The 22112-nt window shown below is 37.3% G+C and overlaps 1 protein-coding gene across 1 annotated transcript in view; it reads left to right on the forward strand.

Annotated features, from left to right (window-relative positions):
• LOC128863010 (insulin gene enhancer protein isl-1) overlaps positions 1–22112 on the forward strand; it is a 122672-nt gene that overhangs the window by 92308 nt on the left and 8252 nt on the right. Inside the window, exons 3-4 of the mRNA XM_054101890.1 lie at positions 14189–14319; positions 14504–14692. Of these exons, the coding sequence (XP_053957865.1) occupies positions 14189–14319; positions 14504–14692 (320 nt within the window). The remainder of the gene's footprint in view (positions 1–14188; positions 14320–14503; positions 14693–22112) is intronic.

Here is a 22112-nt window from a genome sequence, read left to right on the forward strand (position 1 = left end):
CCATCTGTAAAGAAATTGTATGGATGATAGTTGAATTCTAGATCTTTCTGTCATCCATTGCGCTCTATAAGGACGCTAGACGATTTGATGAATTTAACTTGTGGTATTACGTAGTCTGACTTTCCGTTTGCATACAGAAGGTTGTTGCGACCAGAATGCCTCTGTGAGAATTGTCCTAACATTTTAAATTTTAGAGCTGATCTTTTGGTTGAGTTTCTTACTACTAATTTTTATTGGAAGCCAGTTGATAACTCTTTCTATGATAACAGCCAAGACGTCAGCATATGCCGTGAGTTTTGATCCGCTATTCCCAAGTTTGATGAGAATCTGATATAGTAAAGAAGTACAGGGCTGCCCATATTCGACGGACCCATCTGGCAACCCTGTATCTTTTGACAGAGACGTCAGATCGCTTAATGACATACCGCGTTGGAAGCGTCAGCCCAAGCAGATTTTTACCATGGACGTGTGCTGTACACGCCATTACAAAAGAAGTCGATTGTGAAAAGAAGAAGAAGAAGAAAAGAAGGACATTGTGATGCCAATTATTCGTCGAAAGCGTATGAGGTAGTTCTGGTTTCAACAAGACGGCGCTCCACCACACACAGCTCGCACCACAATCGATTTTTTGAAGAAATTGTTTCCTCGTCGTTTGATGTCGAAAAATGGCCCGATTTAACGCCACCTGACTTCTTCTTGTGGAGATATTTAAAATCAATGGTTTATATTAATAAGCCAAAGACCATAGAAGAGCTCAAGAACAACATCCGTGAGGAAATGGTCACTATTCCAGCCGAAATGTTAGCTAAAACTATGGAAAATGCTGCAAAACGGACACAATACGCCGTACAAGCTCAAGGCGGCCATTTGAGAGATATCATATTCAAAAAGTGATGTCAACAAATCTACTTGAACCAAAAAAAAATGATTATTATCGTCAAGATCAAAAAAATTGTGATTTTCTTTGGTTTCAAAAAAAACACATGGGTCCGTCGAATATGGGCAACCCAGTATGTCATAAGAAAATATTTTTTGAATATTAATAAATTCAACTTTAATGTTTTGGCGAATGGTCAAAATCTCAGTAGCATTTATTTTATGTCTTGTCAAGCATCCTGGAGAGGTGGTGAGATGGACCTTCTCTTCAAATTAGTGGTACTAATCTTCACATTCTTCTAAAAATCCAAATAGGAGACCCAAAATTATGTAGTTGGCGCAATAACGAAGATGTGTGAATTGACGGCGTGAGGCATACACAAGGCTTTCGGCGACGACGACCAGCTCTTCGCTTATTACAATATATATAAATATATATAATATATATAAATATATATAATGCATGCAAATATTTTATAATATATATAAAAATAATACATATTTATTTTATATTCCATATTTGATATTTGATAGTGTGCCAATTGGTCAAAAATTCATCAGGGTATCTCTCATTAATGCTATAAGTGTACATACATACATGCATAGATACATACATATAATATTTATGTATTCGTATTAACTTCAGTAGCCAATAGGCATTGGTGTAAAAAGCGGTGCGATATATTGAATTAAGAAATTTCAACATCAATGCTAATGAAAAAATCAAAAATAACTTTAATATATGCGTATGCGTATTTTCGCTAAATTACATACACACAGACATGTTTATGCATAAATGTAAATAGGAATCATGCCATGGGCACATACACAAATAATTACATATTAATTATAGCTGGATAGAGCAGCCTATGTACGAGGGGTGCTATTTGTGCTCTGACAGCTAACAACTGGTTTTTGAACGTCAAATACGGCAGGTGCTACTGACGTTTGACGTTATGGACGTTTTTTTGAAATAAAATCTACTTATAATGTTTTGAAGTGCGAGAAATATTTTCATTGCTTACATTGGCCTGAAAAATTCATTTCACAAGAAAAAAAATGAATATGCATAGTCGATAGAGGTATGAGGTACTTAGGTATAGTATATGAGGTTCCTCAATCGGATAGAAAACATTTTATGAAAATTGGTTAAATAAATTAAATTAAAAACTTTCTAACTGCACCCAGTAGAACCCAGAGTGACGAAACGCGCACGTGGCGGTATTGAACCATTTTTTTAATTGCGCCATTCCTACGATATAAAAATATTGGAGCATGCAGAATGGCATTCGATAGAAGAAAACTTATACTTTAAGATTCTGTGTAAGGGTTGTTTCGAAAGAAAAAAAATTGAAATTTACAAGGTGGCGCAAAATTAGTCATTCAATTTTTTTCGAACTAATTTTTTTAAGATTCTATGTACGGTTTGCTCAGAAGGACTATAACTGAAATGTTATACAAGGGGGCACAAAATTAATCATCCAATTTTTATTTTTACTAAATAAAAAAATGATTTTGAGTAATTGCAATCTCTATTTTACTGACATCCACGCGCTCAAATATTTTTTTTTTTTTGCGAGACAACTAGCAAGTGCAGCACTCAGACATTTATTAAGGCCATTGTACTACACTGGATTCCCTTTTTAATTTTCTTTAAATCTACCCTACCTCCGAAGAAATCTGAGTAGATCTTGTGGTGCCAAGGAGCCAAGGTGGTCGCTTCTTAACACATCAGGGCCAAGGATTTTAAGCTTGATTCGAGCGAAGGCGAGGCAGACGCACAGGAAGTGGTCCCCCTTCTCATCCTCCTCTTCACAAGCTGGGCAGATTACACTGTCTGAGATGGCCAACCTTTCCATGGGCTTCGCCCAAGGAAAGTGGCCCGTCATCAGTCCAACCAGCCGTCTGCACTCCCTTCTGCTTAATGACAGAAGGGTACGCGCTCCATTGCTTGGCTGTTTGCATACTGCAGCTGTATAGTTCGTCTTCTTTTTCTTGATTGGCATGATAACCACATATGAAATTTTCCAAATTTTCGTTTCTTTCTCGTGCTAACCGGCGCCAGTTGGACACACCAAAAGATGCCAAGTTCTTTTCCACATAATCTTTCCAAATGAAAGGAAGCCTTCATCTTTCTTCCTCTGCCTCCACCAGCTGTTACCGCATTGAATACTTTCAGAGTCGAAGCGTTGGTATCCATTTGAACGGCATGAGCCCGTCAACGAAGCCGCTGGATCTTTATTCGCTGCACTATGCCTACTATGCCATATAAGCTTATACAGCTCATTGTTCCATTGATGTCGCCAACGTGCACTCAAACACTCCAAGAGACGTCCCATCGGGTGTTGTCATCGACCAAGCTTCTGCGCCATACATTAGGACGGGCATGATGAGAGCCTTGTAGAGTGTTAATTTTGTTCGTCAAGAAAAAACTTTACTAGTTAGTTGTCTACGTAGTCCAAAGTAGCACTTGTCGGCAAGAGCGATTCTACATTGGATATCAAGGCCGACATTGTTATCGAAATCATAACTTTCAACAGTGACGAAATTTTTGCAAAAAATTTGAATACTGGATTTATATGGTTTTTGTTAGACATTCAGCTACAATTTTATAAACAAAATAATGAATAGTCAAACCAAAAAGAAAAATGCTCAAAATTGATCAAAAACTTTATGATACATCATTTTGTCGCCTCTAAAAAAGTAAAAAAAAGTTTTTAGGGAAAAAGTTATTCAAAATCAAAATTGGATGCTTAATTTTGCACAACTTTGTATGTATTGAAATATGCCGATCTCTTTCACGCTTTCTAGTCATCACTCCAATTTTTACTAACTATATTTTTTTTATAGAAGTGCTGGTATTACAATAGACACTTTTAGGAAAATCCACATACATATCTTGCCTTTTTATATATTGTATATACATACATACTCTTATTATACATACAAACTTTAAATTTGTTAATATTTGCATGATAATTTGGGCATTTGATTCCATTGCAACAAAAAAAAACCCCGCATTTGATGAAATTCCCATCATTACTTGCGCGAGATTTTCGAATGTGTGAGCATATTTACACACCTACATAGGTGTGTACACGTTCATCCTAATTAGTATCATTGGACGATCACATGTCTTATCGAAATTCAAAGTCGCATTTTATCAAAAGTACAGTTCGAGCTTTTCCTAGCATCAAATTAGTTTTTCTCTGCATTGGAACTAAAGTGTGTTTTTACATAGTCTGACAAAACGCCCGAGAGTAATTGAAAAAAGCTGTGCCATTAAAGCAACAGTTGTTGAGATTTTAAGAGCTCAAATGGGTAGAAATAGGCGCAAGGGAAGATGGTTCAATAATGCAAAAATAGAAGACACCTAAAGATGCGCAAAATCACACTGAAAATGAAGACTCATTCAAAGTACAAATTCTCACTGAGCTCAGAACAAGGAGGAAATCTAGGCTCCGTTGATGTCATTGGGCTATGGCTAGACACTTACTGGGATAATTTAAAGTTTATCTAAACAGATTTTAAAGCTGCTCTGAAGGTACTGGCCACAAAATATTGCGGTAAAACAGGAGTGAACATTTCTACAAATATTCTGTACCCTTACACAAAACACGCGCCAACCAAAAACGTCTGAAAATCAATTTCTCATCAAACCAGCTCAAATCCCTGGCATTGGATAGTTTGTAGGTCGATGTAATCACTGAAAAGGCCTTCTAAAGCCATTTGCTTGGAAATAGAAATACCGACGCAAAACCATTGACTGCCTATATACAATGTTTTTGGATATTTGAATGGATTTGCTTCATTTTACAGGATTATCAGAGGACTAATGAAATTTTTTTTTAAAAAGACGAAAACAGTTTCATAAATTAAAAAAAAATTAAACGTAAAAATTAAAAAAATGATCAGGATTATGAAAATCCGATTTTTAAATTACTTATAATTTTCTGCGCTAAGGCGGCCGTAAAGAAAATTCGAAGTGATTTTTGAAAACCTAATTATTTCATCAGAAACTTAACCAAGGCGAATCTATTAGAGGTGGTATCCAAAGCGAATTAAGTGCCTTAGGTAGCGCCTTGCCAAAACAGTTACTTAATTTTTTGCGATTCTGACAAGTCTGACCTCTGAAGTCTGAGTTCCCTTGCTTTTGTTTGTTTATTTATGGGCTCTTATGACACAGCGAATTCTGAAGGAGCAATCATTACTCATATCATTCTTGGATGGTATCGGTATTTCTTGTACTTTGGTATTTTAGTTGCCAGAATGGGTTGCTTATTTGCCTTTGTTTTCCTTGTTTGTTTAAATTTATGATTTATGTTGAGCAAGACGAATCTATTAAAGGTAGTATCGGTGAATCAGCTGATTTTGTTTTTTTTTTTGTTTGTCTGTCAGCCCAGTATGAAACAAGGCGAATAATTTTTTGTTTTCTTCTTTGCCACTACTCTGCTTTGACAATCAGACGTACAACTTAACGCCTTCAACTTATTTATAAATATTATATCAAATAAAACAAGGAATAACATTTAAATAAATCAACCCTGAGTTTAAGCATTTTTTGGTAGAACGAAATTTTTTTTATCAGTGTGCTGTAAGTTTATATGAGTAGTTAGTCCAAGTCGCCTATACAAGGTGGCGCGAAATTAATCACCCAATTTTGTTTTTGAATAACATTTTTACTAAATAAAAAGAATTAATGATTTGGAGTGTCAGAAATCTTTATTTTGATCTTTACGCACTTATTGCAGTTGTCCAGTTCACAAGTATCAAATATGATTGACGTGCCATTTGCAAAACTTTTAAATCTTCTAAAACTGTTTTTTTTTGTGCCACCTAAATCTTCATCGTTTATCTGTTAGCCCACCCACCATGTCTCTGCCCATAAAGGTAAGTTTCCATGTCTGGTATCGTCAGTTTACTTGCATGCAAATACATTTATCGAGAAGCTGTCTGTCTTATCTGTTAGCTGTCTAGCATTTTCTGCAGCTGTCTAGTTCACGAGAGGGTCATTAATTTTGCGCCACCTAAATTTGCATCATTGTGCACTACATCTGTCATTGTACTGCACTCGCCATAACAATGAATCTTTCTTGAAATGCTTAGTTCAACTAGATGCAACAATTGTTCAAAACCTTCCATTCCATTTTAAGGGAAAGTTAGCTAAAAAGTTTTCCTTCAGTAGTAATAAAGTCTAGGGCATTTTCCATTCCACTCCTTGTAGAGTAACATCACCCAAACCCAGGCTAACCTAACTTAAATGCCTAGGCTAATCTAAATTCCCGCAAGACGTATAAAACCCTTTATTTACCTACTCACCATTCGTATAATAAATTACATTTCAGCAGTCACTAAATTATGTTAACGAATGCCGCATTCGATTCACCACTTATGCTTCTTTGCTCACTGGGAAACTCCGGTGCTCACCAAGCGAAAAATTGTAGTATATGAACGCAACAACATTTTAGCGATGATCAAGCGACTTTGCTTATAGTCGCTTAGCTCAAAAGCAACAAACTTAGGTCAGTGCTTCCAAGTAAAGGGTGTTTTTTTTAGAGGTTAGGTTTTCAAGATGAAATAAAACGTTTATAATTTAATGTTATGGCCAAGAATTTAGCTTTATTATAAAGATAAGGGTTTGCCATTATGTTTTAAAAATGATTTCGGGCAAGTGGCCTCCGCGGCTGGCTCGAATAAATTCCAGCCGAGAGGCCCAATTTTCGACCACTTTTTGCAGCAATTGGGGCCGTATGTCAGCAATAACGCACCGAATATTCTCTTCCAAGACGTTAATCGTCTCGGGCTTATCTGCGTAGACAAGCGACTTCACATAGCCCCACAAGAAATAGTCCAGCGGTGTTATATCGCACGATCTTGGAGGCCATGCCACAGGTCCACGGCGCGAGATAATGCGCTCACCAAAAGTTTCCTTCAATAAATCGATTGTTGCGTTGGCTGTATGGCATGTAGCGCCGTCTTGTTGGAACCAAAGGTCGTCCACATCAACATCGTCCAATTCAGGCACGAAAAAGTCATTAATCATGGCTCTATAGCGCTCTCCATTGACTGTAACAGTATGGCCGGCTTCATTTTTAAAGAAATATGGACCAATGATTCCCTCTGCCCATAGAGCACACCAAACAGTGACTTTTTGAGGATGTAACGGCGTTTCAGCAATGGCTTGTGGATTATGTTCACTCCAAATGCGACAATTTTGCTTATTGACATACCCATTCAACCAAAAGTGAGCTTCATCGCTGAACAAAATTTTCTTGTGAAAATCGGGATCGGTGGCCATCTCGTTTGGGTAATAAATTTGCACGATTTGCAAACGTTGTTCAGGTGTAAGTCTATTCATTATGAAATGGCAAACCAAACTGAGCATAAATCAAGTGACAGCTGTCAAAACGACCATCTACGAAAAAAGTAGTGCCAACTTGAAAACCTAACCTCTAAAAAAAACACCCTTTACAAGTAGGGATAATTTTTTGATTATATTTTGCTTAATTTAGATGGCATGCTTTGGAAAACAATAGAGTTACATAACAGTTTGTCAAAACGAAATAATGCAGTGCTGCAAAATAATATGTAATATAGGATTCAAGAGTATTTTTTCGTTTCGTAGTGATACACAACTCGGTAGATGGTTGGTGAAGGGAAATCAGTTATAGTTAAGCCACAACTTATTTCAGTACTCATTACTGGGATTAATTCAACACTGAGATTAAGAGAAGTTAAAGAGAAAATTATAGCGGTTTTATGCAATAATCATTGGAAAACGTTTATACTTTTGTGTTCTTATTTTTTGAGAAATATTAATATGTATTACGTTTGCCGTCGGTGTAGCAAAGGCTGGTTGAGTGGTTGAGAAACATTTTTCAGTCTTCCTGAAGCCCGAGTTTTTACATAATTTTATATAAAATAACGATAGGATTCCCACTGTATATACCTACGTATAAAATACGCAATCAATAAATCTACATAGTTTCCCTTAACTGCCCAATTGCATAAAAATACCGCTAAAATGCAAATGAGTTGTACAAATTAAAAGCTCCATACGCAAATTTGTACTCTTCAATGGCATTTAGCAGAGCATTGATAAATGCACACATACGACAACAACAAACACATTTCAATAACAAAGCGTGAGTATTTAACAACAGTAGCCATCAAAATGTACACACACACACAAACATATGTAGGTAAACAAATATAATAACAAATATTTGTAAAACAATTTAATATTTTACCACCACTACCAGCACATCAGCACACCACCATGCGCCACTGGCCACTAACCAAAAGCTGTCAAAAGGCGAAAATGATTTTTAAAAATTCATAAGCGGTGTTGCCGTGTACGAAAATGCCTCAATTTGTTTAACATTAAATATACTCTAATAAAAACTTTTTAACCAGTTAAAAATAAACTTAGAAGCAGCGAAAATATTATATTTGTATGCTAAATATGTGCGTATGTGTTTGACGGTGCATTGTGTGCCATGTACAAACATATGAATTTTACATATAAAAACATTTAAATAATTTATTAACACGTGGCAGGCAATCGATAACAAATTAGCACATTTTTCAAGCAAAAAAATGTATTAATAATAGCAAAAAATGGTATAGGGAGTTTATGGAAAACACTCGCATGCACATACAGTTACGGATATATCATAAATTGCAGACACCCGAAAATTACAGTTATTCCAATTAAAATTTTCTAAACCTTTTTTCTTTAGTGAATAGCTGCATGATAACAACTTACTGAAAATATGGCGGAGAATAAATTTTCTGTAAGTTTTCAATAGGAGCGTTGCTAAATTCTGCATTTCAACAATATTTTTGGAAAAAGTGCGAAACAAATTCTAAACAACCTTTTGGCAGAAAATGTTCAATCTAATTTTTTTCAGAATGATAGATAGTAATATTGATAATGATTCAAATTCTTTACACCTTTTAAATCGATCTTTAAATTGAATTTTGCGCACCTAAGTCTTTCAAATGAAGATGTCGAGCATGGAGCATTAAGCTTAGAACCGCTTAAAACCGGTGGGCTTCTGTAATTTTTCTAAAGAAATGTGAGGCACCTTCGCGTAGTTGCAAGGTACTCCTGAGCACGAGTGCATTGGAGAGGCATGAAGTAAGTTGTGAGGCATTAAAAATCACCAGATTTACGATCTTTTGTGGGAAGTATCTGCTATGACTTAAGGGAGTCTATCAATACATAGAAAACGATTTCCTTACTATACAGACCGATAACTCGAACATGAAAAAGTAGCAAAGTTGGTATCTTTTCTGGTTGCCGGCAGATACAAAGAGCATATCAGCGTCTTATAAGAAAAGAGGTTTGCTATAGGGACGGCAGATACGTTGGTAGAAAATAATATGATTTGAGTCTAATATCACAATTTTTGTTTCTTAATAAGGGCTAATACCTTATTGCAGTTAATATATTCTAAAATACTGAAACAAAATAAAGGGTTTTCCAATAACAGGTGTTATCTATCGCTATCGAGAGATGATTAACGATTTTTTATGGCCGGAATTGGATGGTATTGATCTGCACAACGTTTATTTTCAACAAGACGGGACTACGTGCCACACAAGCAACGAAACCATTGATCTTTTACGGGAAAAGTGTCCAGACCGTGTTATCTCTCGAAGAGGTGATCCCAATTGGAAACCGAGATCTTGTGATTTAACACCTTGTGGACTTCTTCTTTGGGGCCACGTGAAAGAGAAGGTCTACGCCAACAACCCAGAGTCGATTCAAGACCTCAAAGTAAGAATTCGTGAGGCTATCGAGGCCATAGAGCAGCCACTTTGCAATTCGGTTATGGAAAATTTCATGAAAAGGATATTGTCTTGTAAGCGTGGTCGTGGTGGTCATTTGCCTACTACCGGCATACCTTCCTCTTTATAATGAAATAAACATCCGATCATTTACATATATTAAAAAAAAGCATTTTTCTTTAAATATCAAAATAACACCTCTTATTGGAAAACCCTTTACATTGTGCCTCAGCATTATCAGTAAAGTTCGTCCGGGTTGCTTATCTGTTACCACTCTTTCGGATAGCAATTTTGAAGAAAATGTATTTGGTAGGCTTTTGCTTTCATATAAAAAAAATCGCGCATACCCTTTGAAGAAAAGACGTGTCACACCCGGCGCGCATTGCTACGCCAACAACTAAAATAAATTTAAGAAAAATAATTTTAAAGAAAAGTCAGTACACAAATATTCAATTCATTCTAAACCATTTTATTGATTTTGATTATTTCGAAAAAATTGTGACATTGCAAAGTTTAGTTTGAATTCGATGTTTATTGAAGTGCTGTGGGATGCACAATATTCCTTGTTTTTTCATCTGGTGCGTAGACTAATAAATCAGAACGTTTTCCGACATGTGAGAAAGCCACATAGAGCTGTCCATGTGAGCAGCATGAATTCTCCAAATTTAATCCATACACTTGTAACGATTGTCCTTGTGCTTTGTTAATAGTCATTGCGAAAGCGACTCACACCGGGAACTGTAAACGTTTTCGAATTCGAATGGCATATCTGTCGGGATCATTGGGATACGTGGCAACATTACGTCTTCACCTTTGAATTTTCCAGTCAAAATTGTTGCCTCGATTACATTGTTCATAATTTTCTTGACTGAGAGTCTGGTTCCGTTGCAAAGTCGTGGTGGATTTATGTTTCGAAGAAGAATGATGGGTACGGAAATTTTCAATGTAAGAACGTGCGGCGGCATGTCGGGCAAATCAAGCGAATTCAAGAATTCAGTTGGATAGTTGACAACCTCGACTTGATTCTCCACAGTATCGATGGACTTATATGTTGTCGTTTCACTGGGTATTCCATGCTGAATGGTGAAGTTGATGCTATTGACATCGATGTTTTTGGCTGCTAATATAGCACGCGTACTGAGCCACAGATGGTTTTTATAATTTTGTGCAATGTTTGGGAAAACTTTTTGCACCAATTCGTCGATGCTTTCTGTGATCTTACAGAAATTTGCTGGCAGGGTGATACATTGAGTAGATTCATCAATTTCCATTCGCCCATTTCCGATCATATATATAAAAATGAATGTTTGTCTGTATGTCATCGATGAACTCAAAAGCTACTGGACCGATTCATGTCATATTCGTATCCTCTGCGTAAAAATACATGGTCATACTAATTCTTATGACAATCGGTTGAACGGGGCAGAATTTGCTACTCTGCAGGGCCACCTGGTGGCGAGTGACATCAGTGAGCATATTCTATAAACCTTCTCCGTGGAAAAAAATATATATATATCAATTTTTATAATAATCGGTCCAGTAGTTCTTGAGTTCAACGATAACATACAGACAAACAATCATTTTTATATATAAAGATAAAATATGTATATAGTACATATAAATATACATACATATGTTTGTGCTCAAGTCGGTAGAGCCCGAATTCGAATCTCTGTGATAGATTTCTTTTTTAATAGCGGTCGCCCCTCGACTCGCAATAGAAAACCTCCGAGTGTACCTCTGCCATGAAGGAGCTTCTTATAAAAAATTATCTACCATTCGGAGGCGGCCTAAAACTGTAGGTACCTCCATTTGTGGGACAACAAGACACATTATAAATTGGAGTAGAAGCACGGAAGAGGTTTTTAAAAAGTAATTAAAGGGTGTTTTTTTTGAAAGCTGGAGAACATAAAATTATATTACAAAACAGAAATATGGTTTGAATTTTTTTTTTATTATAATCTGGTAGATAATTTTATGGCATTTATTTTTTAAATATGATATCTGGCATATGTCCCCCGCGGCTACGAGTTACATTGGACTATTCGATAAGAACAATTTTTGACTACTTTTTCCAATAAATCTGGCCGTATGGAGCCGTTTCGTCGGTGTTTAACTAATTAATTTGTGAAAACAAAAATTCAGTCAGCTTGGCTCGTTAGAACTCACCACTTTCACATTTCGAAAGATTTAAAAAACCGATGATGCCGCCAAGTGGTCTATGTATGAAAGTATATTCCCACAATTTGAAAGCATCGTTCTGGCGTTTATCGATTCATGATGGCTTACCAAAATTTACTGAACAGAAATATCAGTACAGTTTGCATTATCACTTCACAAACCATAGTTACCAATATCGATGCAGCTAAAAAAAACACGCGATAAATATATACATATACGGGAATGCTGCTGAAGTGACAGTCATTGTCCTCATATAAATCCAGGTCGTTCCGGTACCGTAGAACCGACTGTTGTGGGAACGAAATCCAGCAGCTCCCCTTTTTTTTATGTCATATAAATGAATACGAGACTTGTTGCTTAGATTTCTAGCCTTGAGCACTTCAAGTATTGTCAGGCAGCATTTAACTTTTCCTTTAGAAAGTTTTACATATTTTATCATAAACTCACTCAGAACGTGTGGGTCATATTAGTGTTGCTTACCGGGGCATTACAAATTCGTCTCTGGAAAAAAATGGAATTAAACCGTCAACATTTTCGTGCCATTATTTTTCACAATTTTCGACGTAGATTAACAAGACAAGAATGCATCACTGAACTAAAGTCATTAGACGATGACAAGCATCATCCTTTAAAAAACTAGTGCGAGTGCAATGAATTTCGTCGTAGTCGCTGTTCGCTCACTGAAGAATCTCGTCCAAAATCAGTTGTTGCGCCGGAAAATATCGTTCTGTTCCGTGAAATTATTGCGCAAGATCATCACGTCTCAGCCGTAAGATTGAGCCATACTTAGGCCTCATATGAAGAGCATCACTAAGATTTTTCATGACCATTTTGTGTTAAAAAAGGTGTGTTCGTTTTGGATCGCACACAATTAAAAAAACATTCTGGAAACACAATCCTGGAAAATAGTTTGAAAAACATCAAAACCATGTTTTCAACCACCAATCTTCATTTTTCAATTCTTAGGTTTCTTCTTCTTATTGGCGCGATAAGCGCTTACGCGATTACCGAATTTAACAAAGCGCGCCAGTTGTTTCTTTCTCATGCCACCTGGCACCAGTTAGACACACCAAGTGAAGCCAAGTCCGTCTCCACCTGATCTTTCCAACACAGAGGAGGCCTTCCTTTTCTTCTGCTACCACCAGCTGGGACCGCATCGAATACTTTCAGAGCCGGAGCGTTTGTCTATTCGGACGACATGACCCAGCCAGCGTGGCCGTCTAGACTAGAAATATAATAAAAAATCGTAAAAATCTCACGATTCGTACAAATCTCATTAATTGTTCTACAATGAGACTCTCGCTAAATAAAATTACTTGATTGAAATGCAGATCACAAAGAAATTCCCTTTGAGCACAGTTTCAAGTTCATTTGCAACTTTTTATTTGCATTACTCTATTCATTATTAAATGTACAATTATACACCCTTTTTGGGTGTTTGGTCGAGCTCCTCTTCCTATTTGTGGTGTGCGTCTTGATGTTGTTCCACAAATGGAGGGACCTACAGTTTCAAGCCGACTCCGAACGGCAGATATTTTTATGAGGAGCTTTGTCATGGCAGAAATACACTCGGAGGCTTGCCATTGCCTGCTGAGGGGCGACCGCTCTTAGAAAAATGTTTTTAATAATTTTGGTTTCACCGAGATTCGAACCAACGACCTCTCTGTGAATTCCGAATGGTAATCACGCACGAACCTCTTCGGCTACGGCGGCCGCCCAATTACGCTAGGTAAATACCACCGCTCTGCTATCATATACACGGCAACTAGAAGCGATGTAGTCAAATTGAAAGAAGCACTATTCGTCCGGATTTGTATGTCCGAATCTGTACAGTATTTTTTTTTGTTTTGTAATAAATAGTATACCTTTCCCCTTCTACTCTCTTTCAAATATGGGCTTTCGAAGTTATGAAAATTCATGAAAATTAAAATGTGTACATAACTCATGGACAAGTAAATAAGATAAAGAAAAAAACAAATTTACATCAGGGGGATGCTAATGAATTTACAATGAACCTTACACAAAAATCTATGTACATAAATGTTCCAAATTACACAGATTTCTATGCAACATTATTTGAATTTTGTTTTTTTCAATGATATTGCACCTTTACAAGGTTGTGACGCTGTTTACACGCGTTTTGTTGCATTATAAAATAAAAATGAAAAAATAAAAAAAGAAATAAAAAAATATAAATATATAAAAAAATGATAAAAAATAGAAATAAAAAAATATTTAAATTTTTTATTGAAATTTTCTATGTATGAAAGTCAGCAAACAAACAAACTTGCGTTATTTTTCTATGTCATTTACATCGAATTATATTTCTTTACAGGTTATTTGGTACAAAATGTGATAAATGCGGTAGCTCATTTAGTAAAAATGACTTTGTGATGCGGGCCAAAACGAAAATATTTCATATTGAATGCTTTCGTTGTTCGGCGTGTGCGAGGCAGCTGCTACCAGGTAAATACATATTACAAGAGCAATAAAATATTTTTCACGTTTCTGCAATATTTTCACTCACTCTCAATTCAATTGTTTTCACGCTTACTAACTTACAATTTTCTTTTTAAAAATATTGTATATAAATTTTAGTTTATTCAGAATTAATTAAAATGTATTTTATTTTATTTTTGTCCCTCTAAAGGCGATGAGTTTGCGTTACGAGATGGCGGCATATTATATTGTAAGGAAGACCATGATGTTCTAGAGAAATCCTCGCAAAGTAGTCTAACGTCATCATCAATAGAAAGCAACAACAATAATAGTAGTAGTAATAATAATAATACAAGTCTTAGTAATAATAATCATTCCAGCGAATTGGGTTCAATGTCAGGTGAGTTTATTTTATTGCGTATACATTAACATATATTTCTATGTTTAATTACTTACATACATTTATATATAAAATAGGCATTAGTAATATACAAATTTACATACAAATTATTCGCATAAATTCCTTATTTGGTATGCTGCTCGTAAAATACTTATTCAAAAATAAACCATCGGCTGGTTTCTTTTTAAGTCGCAAGTTGTTTACAGACAGACAGCTAAGAGGCAGAAACTTAGTTTTATGTCTCCGCAGTATAAAATGTATCGCTTTATGGTTGAACCACTTTTTCGAAATATTGCAAGCATACTTTCGAAGTGCGTGCTTTGTTGTTCAGACAGTTCGTTAAAAGAAAAGAAGTTTCATTTTTAAGCAGCTTCATCTCGACGGCCATTTTGCCAAACAAATAACCAGCATCTGGTATTAGGAAACCTACATATAAATGCCAAGAAGCCTAAGCAACTGCAGAGAGCGACATATTGATGCTGATTTTTTATTGGTTTTACGACAATGCTGTTGCACGTGGCATTGAGGTTAACGCGTCATTATTAGACCCCATTTTTGTGAGTTTTGTTGAAAGATCGAAGTTATGCTGACTATGCAGAAACGAATATCGGCCGAGCCATATTCGAAATGGTTGTTGTTGTTGTTGTTGCAGTATTAACATTCCCCATACATATTCGGAGGAATGTTGCTAAAGTGACAGTCCTCGGTCGGTTATAAATCCGGGTCGTTCCGGTTACGTAGAACCGACTGTTGCGGGAACGGCGAAATGGATGTACGTTCTGTCAAAAAATATCGTGAATTATTCATTTAAAAAGCGCGTGTTACTCATATATATGTATTATTGTTAACTTCAGCACCGATTATGAGGCGCATAGTGCCAAAATTTTTATTCCAGATTTACTTTCGTATCCGAAATTTCTTGCCAAAGTTTGTTGTCATAGATTTTGTTTCGATTCTATTACTGCATTTGATTTCCGTAACACACAAATTTTCAAACACAATAGGTAGTTGGCCTAGAGGTTTTATCCACCAGACCTGTAGTGTCGCCTTTACAACTAACCGAAGGAAAACCGTTACCAAAGTTCAGCTGCTTAATTGAAGACAGTCGCTGCTGTTGGACAGATGCTAAAACTTTATTTGGCTATTTTTTGGTTCACCCTGTGTATTTTAGTTTCGCAGTACACGGCATATCAACCAAGTGTTCCGCTATCCATCACCTGGGGAGGCGTCCGATAGGAGAGATAGCAAAACTCCCTCGGACCGTCGATGTTTTCTGAGAAAATTTGTTCACAATCGATCGGAATATTTATGTACTGCTTCTGCATAAGTAAAAATTACTAAAAAATATTGAATTGTGTGTTTTATATTTCTTTTAAAAGGATACTTTTTTAAATATCTCCTCTCCTAGTAGGCCAAGTCGATACAGATTTTGGTTTACATTTTGATCCTTAATTTTAGGAAGGTTAAATAATTTTCAGAATTTTTTGCAACACTTGTGAGCTTATTTAACAAATAGATCCCTCAAGACAATTTTTTTTTTTGTTTTTTTCCGGATGCGGGGCTTAAAATGCCTAATACATCATCAAAGCTGTCGTCGCCCGCTCTGGAACAGTTACGCGTTACTTCAGAGTGACGTTCCATCTTCCTCATTACAAGGTCTACTTTATACTTGCGCTTTTTCATCCGGCAAATTTTTTCCGCGACATTACCGAGCCAACAAAGTCGCTGGATCTTTATTCGCTGCACTATGTGAATGTCATCGTAAATCTCATACAGCCTAAGAAACTTTGATTTTTTATGAGCGAATTTAATTTTTTATCAAAATACAAGAATGGCAGACACGCAACGACAAATCGTCATGCCCGAAACATCATCATCTCATCGGATAGCTCAACCGAAGAGTTTGATATTACCAAATCAGAACACTGATTGTATTGTTCTATCGCCTACGATACTCGCCGTCACCGACACGCAAAGTTCCAAAAATCTTCCGCAGAATCTTTCTCTCAAACACTCCAATGGGCGCTTAATCGGATATTCTCATCGTCCAAGCTTCTACGTCATACGTTAGGACAGGCTTGATGAGAGCTTTGTCGAGTGTTTGTTTTGTTCGTCGAGAGAGGACTTTACTACTCATTTGCTAATTAGTCTGAAGTAGAACTTGTAGGCAAGAGAGATTCTCCGTTGGGCATCAAGGCTGACATTGTTATTGGTATTAATGCTGGTTCCTAGATGAACGAAGTTTCTTACAACCTCGAAATCATAACTTTCAACAGTGACGTGGGTGCCGATACGTGAGCACGCCGACTGTTTGTTTGATGACAGGAGGTACTCCGTTTTGCCCTCGTTCTCCAACAGACCCATTCGCTTTGCTTCTTTATCCAGTTTGAAAATGGCAGAACTAACAACGCGATCGATCACTACTTCAGTCAATTAAAAATACTAACCTGTACAGTTCAAAGGTTGCAGGAAGCAATACCGCATTTTCTTTCCTTCTTCTTCTTCCACTTATTACTCTTATTCTTCTCCTTCTTATTTTCTCATCCTTCCTAGAAGACGAGCATTGATTGTCTTCCACTGATTATTATTGACTAAGCCTTCATCGCGTACCATGAGAACCTTCGACTTTCCTACACCCTAGTCTTAATTTCTAATCTACCATCGTATCTCTTTGTATCGCTTGTTACCGGCAATTGAGAAAACATTCGTAATTACGACTTGTTTCACAACACAATTACAAGTTGTTATCTAATTGCGGCTGTTCTTTGTTGTGCGATCCCCTCTGCCGAGATTGTTGTCGATATTCAATCGATCGCTTACAGTTCGTACAACATCCATTCATGTGAGTCGGTAACTTTTTGATCAAAACTGCAATGAGCAAAATGAATGAAGTAAAAATTTGTAGTAACAAGCTGGTGAATGTGAGATATCGCCCACGAGCAGGGATATGATCTTGTCGGTAATAATGTTTATTATTTTTACTTGTGCTGTGGCTTGCAACAAAATTAACATTGTCGAAGGTGGAAACCATCAACCATTTGATTTTGTTTGAAGTAAAAAATGGCTAGCTTGCGAACATCAAGGCCGTTTGAAAGAAAGTTTCTAAAAGAGCACAGAGTTGATTTGCTTATAAGAATTTGGGTATGTAAGGAAGAAGGTTAAAAAAGAGTATGCGCGCTAAAAAGTGTTGAAGTCCAGGAAGAGTCAATTGAGGTATATAAGTACAATGATTTTGAGTTGAGGAAGTAAGTGAAGTGGACCACAAACACAAGCGATTGCGAAGAACTTGCAATCCTGCACATCCAAAAATTGTACCAAAAAATTTTGCCGACTTACAGAAAATCTAAAATTGGAGGCGAATTTAGAGAAACTATCTTTTGATCGCCATCCAGAGCTTATACTTAGATTATTAAGACAGTAAAAGCCCCACAGAAGATGCGGAACCCGAACTACCATAGTCTTCGAACTACCACTTCATCATACGACTGCATGAAATCCGAATGAAAAAGCGAGGCTAAAAAATAACAAGGTCGTGGAAACTACCTGTGCCGGATTTTTTTGGCCAGACTTCTTCGACATTGGACGTGAATTTAAACTATATTTCTATTATAGCCGCCGTAGCCGAATGGGTTGGTGCGTGACTACCATTCGGAATTCACAGAGAGAACGTCCAGAGAGCGAGAGAGCTCCTCATAAAAATATCTACCGTTCGGAGTCGGCTTGAAACTGTAGGTCCCTCCATTTGTGGAACAACATCAAGACGCACGCCACGAATAGGAGGAGGAGCTCAGCCAAAGACCCAGAAAGGGTATACGCGCCAATTATATATATATACATAATATATTATAGCCAACGACTTGAGCTTCCAGGCAGCTTTCTAAAATTTAATTTTCTATTGATTTATGGATATGACCTTTTAAAACAGATCCTCGAATAGGACGAAAAAAGGCCAGACCCGAGTGCCCAACCGAAGATTTTAAAAAAGGTGTCCAATGGAAGGGGTGAAGTGCCTACTATTGATGGTAGAGGAAGAGGAGGTCTTCATCTGCGCTGGAAAGTCGGCCAAGTGGGGTAGGAATTTGAATTACTTGGCATTTCTAAATGACGTCTGTTGGTACCAAAAAGGAAAAAAGCGGCTATCGCAGTTAATTGATTTTCTTTAAAATTACGAAAATGAACACTGTGCCTATCAAGAAGAAGAAGCATGTTATTGTAAGGGGTGATCAATTAAGAGGTATCGGATTTTAAATTGAAATAGAACAATGAAAATTCAGATTAATCGCGTAATCTTTCTTATTTTTGTGTAGAAGCATTCATGACATTTATCTTTTAAAGATTATCTCTGAAATAATGGCCTAAACTGCGCCGTAATTCAGCCATCCATAAACACCAATTTTGAATGACTTGCTGGAGAACGTCGGTCGGTATCTCCTGAATAACTTTAGTAATATTGGCTTCCAATGCCTCAATCGGAGATGGTTCATCCACAAAGCATTTAGACTTTACATACCCCCACGAATAAAAGTCCAAAGATGTGATAACACACGACCAGTCTTGGTGGCCACTCCAATGGTCCCAGATGAGAGATAAATTGCTCACCAAAACGACGGCAGTCAATTTATTGTTTTGCGGGCTGTGTGGCAAGTAGCGCCGCCTTTTATTGTGGAGATCACGGGCTTCAATTTTCGACACATAAAAGTCGTTTATCATGGCGCGATAGCGTTTGCCATTCACTGTGGCATTGGCGTCAGCCTCGTCTTTGAAGAAATACGGACCTATGATTTCTCCAGCCCATAGGCCACACCAAACGGTTGTTTTCAATGGATGTAATGGCTGTTCTTGAATAATTTCGGGTTACTCTTCAGCCCGAATATGGCAAATTGGCTTATTGACGTAGCAATTTCGCCAAAAATGGGACTCATCGCTGATCGCCATAAGTTGACCTGAGCGCGCGATAAGCGTCGATGATTTTCGCAATGCAACAGTCTCGATTTGAAAACGTTGTTGAGACGTCTTTTCATGATGAAATGTCAATGAATGCTGAAAAAAGTATGTATTTAGTTTGGCAGTAGTCGCACGTTATCTGGCAATAAAACCCTATTGGAAAAAAGTACCTCCAATCTGATCACTCTTTATGAGAAAAAATTAAATTTTGAACTCTCTTAATTACTAAAATTAATTCGTGCGTAATTAAATTTTTTTTTTAATTTTCGCAATTTTAATTCTGCAGTGTCACCCTGTGCGGCTACTCCAGTCATTTATGAAAATTGTGATTTTGTACCTTAGCTACTTTACCCTTCGACCTCAATCAGACAACATCTAAAATAGAGAAAGTGCAACTCGTATACTAAAACTCGCGAGCAAAATTCACGTTGACAAAATCTCATTCGTTCCATTGAACTCTATTTGAGTCAATAGGTTTAGCCACGTTGAATTTCGTTCGCCAGTTTTAGCACATGAGCAGCAGCTTCTCAGATTTAGACACCTTTCAACACCTTTCCCGCGCTCCAAACCCATTTTGCACCAGTTGGTACCCAGTCGCATACAGAACTAGTTGTTTTCGGTATAATGCGGCCCATGTTTTACTTGCACGCGATCTTCAATGTCCCCGCTCTCCGTTTCGGCAACGTTCAATATGCCGTTCAAACATTAAAGTGCCGCCAAAAATAAACAAACAACCGTTGTACACCAAAATGACAAGAGGTACAACAATTTTCGATAGTTCATCAAACAATTGCCAATGATTGGAAATCAAACAAAAATCAAAAACACAAAGAACAACAAAATCAAAACAGTGATCGCTATGATAAACACCAAAAACTACGATCGCGATCGCGTACCGGCTGTGCCGTGTAGTGGTGGGCGGAAATCACAGAGTCAGCGCGACACACAGGTGACACTGCGCTGGTTCGCCGTACGACGCCTTGTGTATGTGCCTGTGCGTATGCGTGTGCGTGTGGTTGTCTGCATTTCTCAAGAAGTTGTCTACAAAAAATACTAACAAAATTGTATACTGCGTCAATGCCTGCCAACCAACCAACCAAACAGTTGGGCAGCCATGCAAATAGCCATTCAAGCAACCATTCACTCACTCAGTCAACCATCGAGAAGTCAGCCTAGTCATCTACATATTGGCCTTTCGGTTTTGACCGTCCACCAAGTGTGGTATGTAGATATTTATGTATGTATGTATGTGTGTATGTGCCTACGGTCTTGCTGACTGACTGGAATGCGCTTGAGCGCTTCGCTGCGTTTTGTTTGTGTTCCGTTGGCAAAGCGGCGGTGGCGGCACTTTTGTGCGATCGTTTCACGTTGTGGGCAACGTCGACCGCGTTCGGTTGTGTTGTTTTCTTAATTTGTTTTTGCAAATATGAAAATTCCACGCCTAGTGCCTACAGATGGCGATATTCTTTTATACATATATGCACACAAACACATGTATACAAATAAATATACAATATGTAAGTACCGGCTATGTAGGTATGTATGTATGTGTATACCTGCTCACTTCGAGGTATTTATATGCCTGCTTGCATAGCCATTCTACAAATAGCCAATTGGTCCACGTTTATAAATCTATGGATATGTATAGATATATACAAATTCACATGCAGTTCTAGCTGTACTGGGCTTAGTTGCTCGTAACTCCTTAACTTTATTAGATATCGCAGGAATTGGTGTCAACGTTGATATGATATGTAGACATGGCAATTCGTATGTTCGGCTCTTTGCGAGTACTAAATTTGCCAATTTCCCCGACTCCGAATGCCTTAATCATCGTAAATACCGAGATCGCTGCTGTGATATCGCTTTGTAACCGCTGGTGAATATCTTACTGCGCCGGAGATATACGAATTCCTACTCATTGTGGTGAAGCTTTTTTATTATTCAGGCATTTTTATTGCACGTTCACATTAATTGTACGTAATTTAGTTGGTACATAAAGGGTGGCCCAAATACAAGTTTATCTTCTTTTAATGGAATAGATGGAAGAAAACTTAAAATCTTTTAGTATATTTTTGTCCAGGAAAGTGTTCGTTCACTCACTTTCATTCATGTGGCAACTTTGGCATTTCAGCACAATTTTTGCATAATTGTGTATAAAAATAAATAATTGGCGCGTACACTTCTGTTAGGTGTTTGGCCGAGCTACTCCTCCTATTGGTGGTGTGAGTCTTGATGGAAGGAGCTACAGTTGCCGATTCCAAACGACAAATGGTTTTTATGAAGAGCTTTTTCATGGCAGAAATACGTACGGAGGTTTCTCATTGCCTGCCGAGGGGCGGCCGCTACTAGAAAAAAAAATTGTTCTGTTATGTAATGTTCATGCATGGAAATTCGAACCTACGCACCCACCGTATCCATCACCGTAGTCACGTACCCACCCATTCGTATACGAGAGCCGGTTCCTTCTTTCTTG

This window comes from Anastrepha ludens, chromosome 5, assembly GCF_028408465.1.
Source record: "Anastrepha ludens isolate Willacy chromosome 5, idAnaLude1.1, whole genome shotgun sequence".
NCBI classification, from domain to species: Eukaryota; Metazoa; Arthropoda; class Insecta; order Diptera; family Tephritidae; genus Anastrepha; species Anastrepha ludens.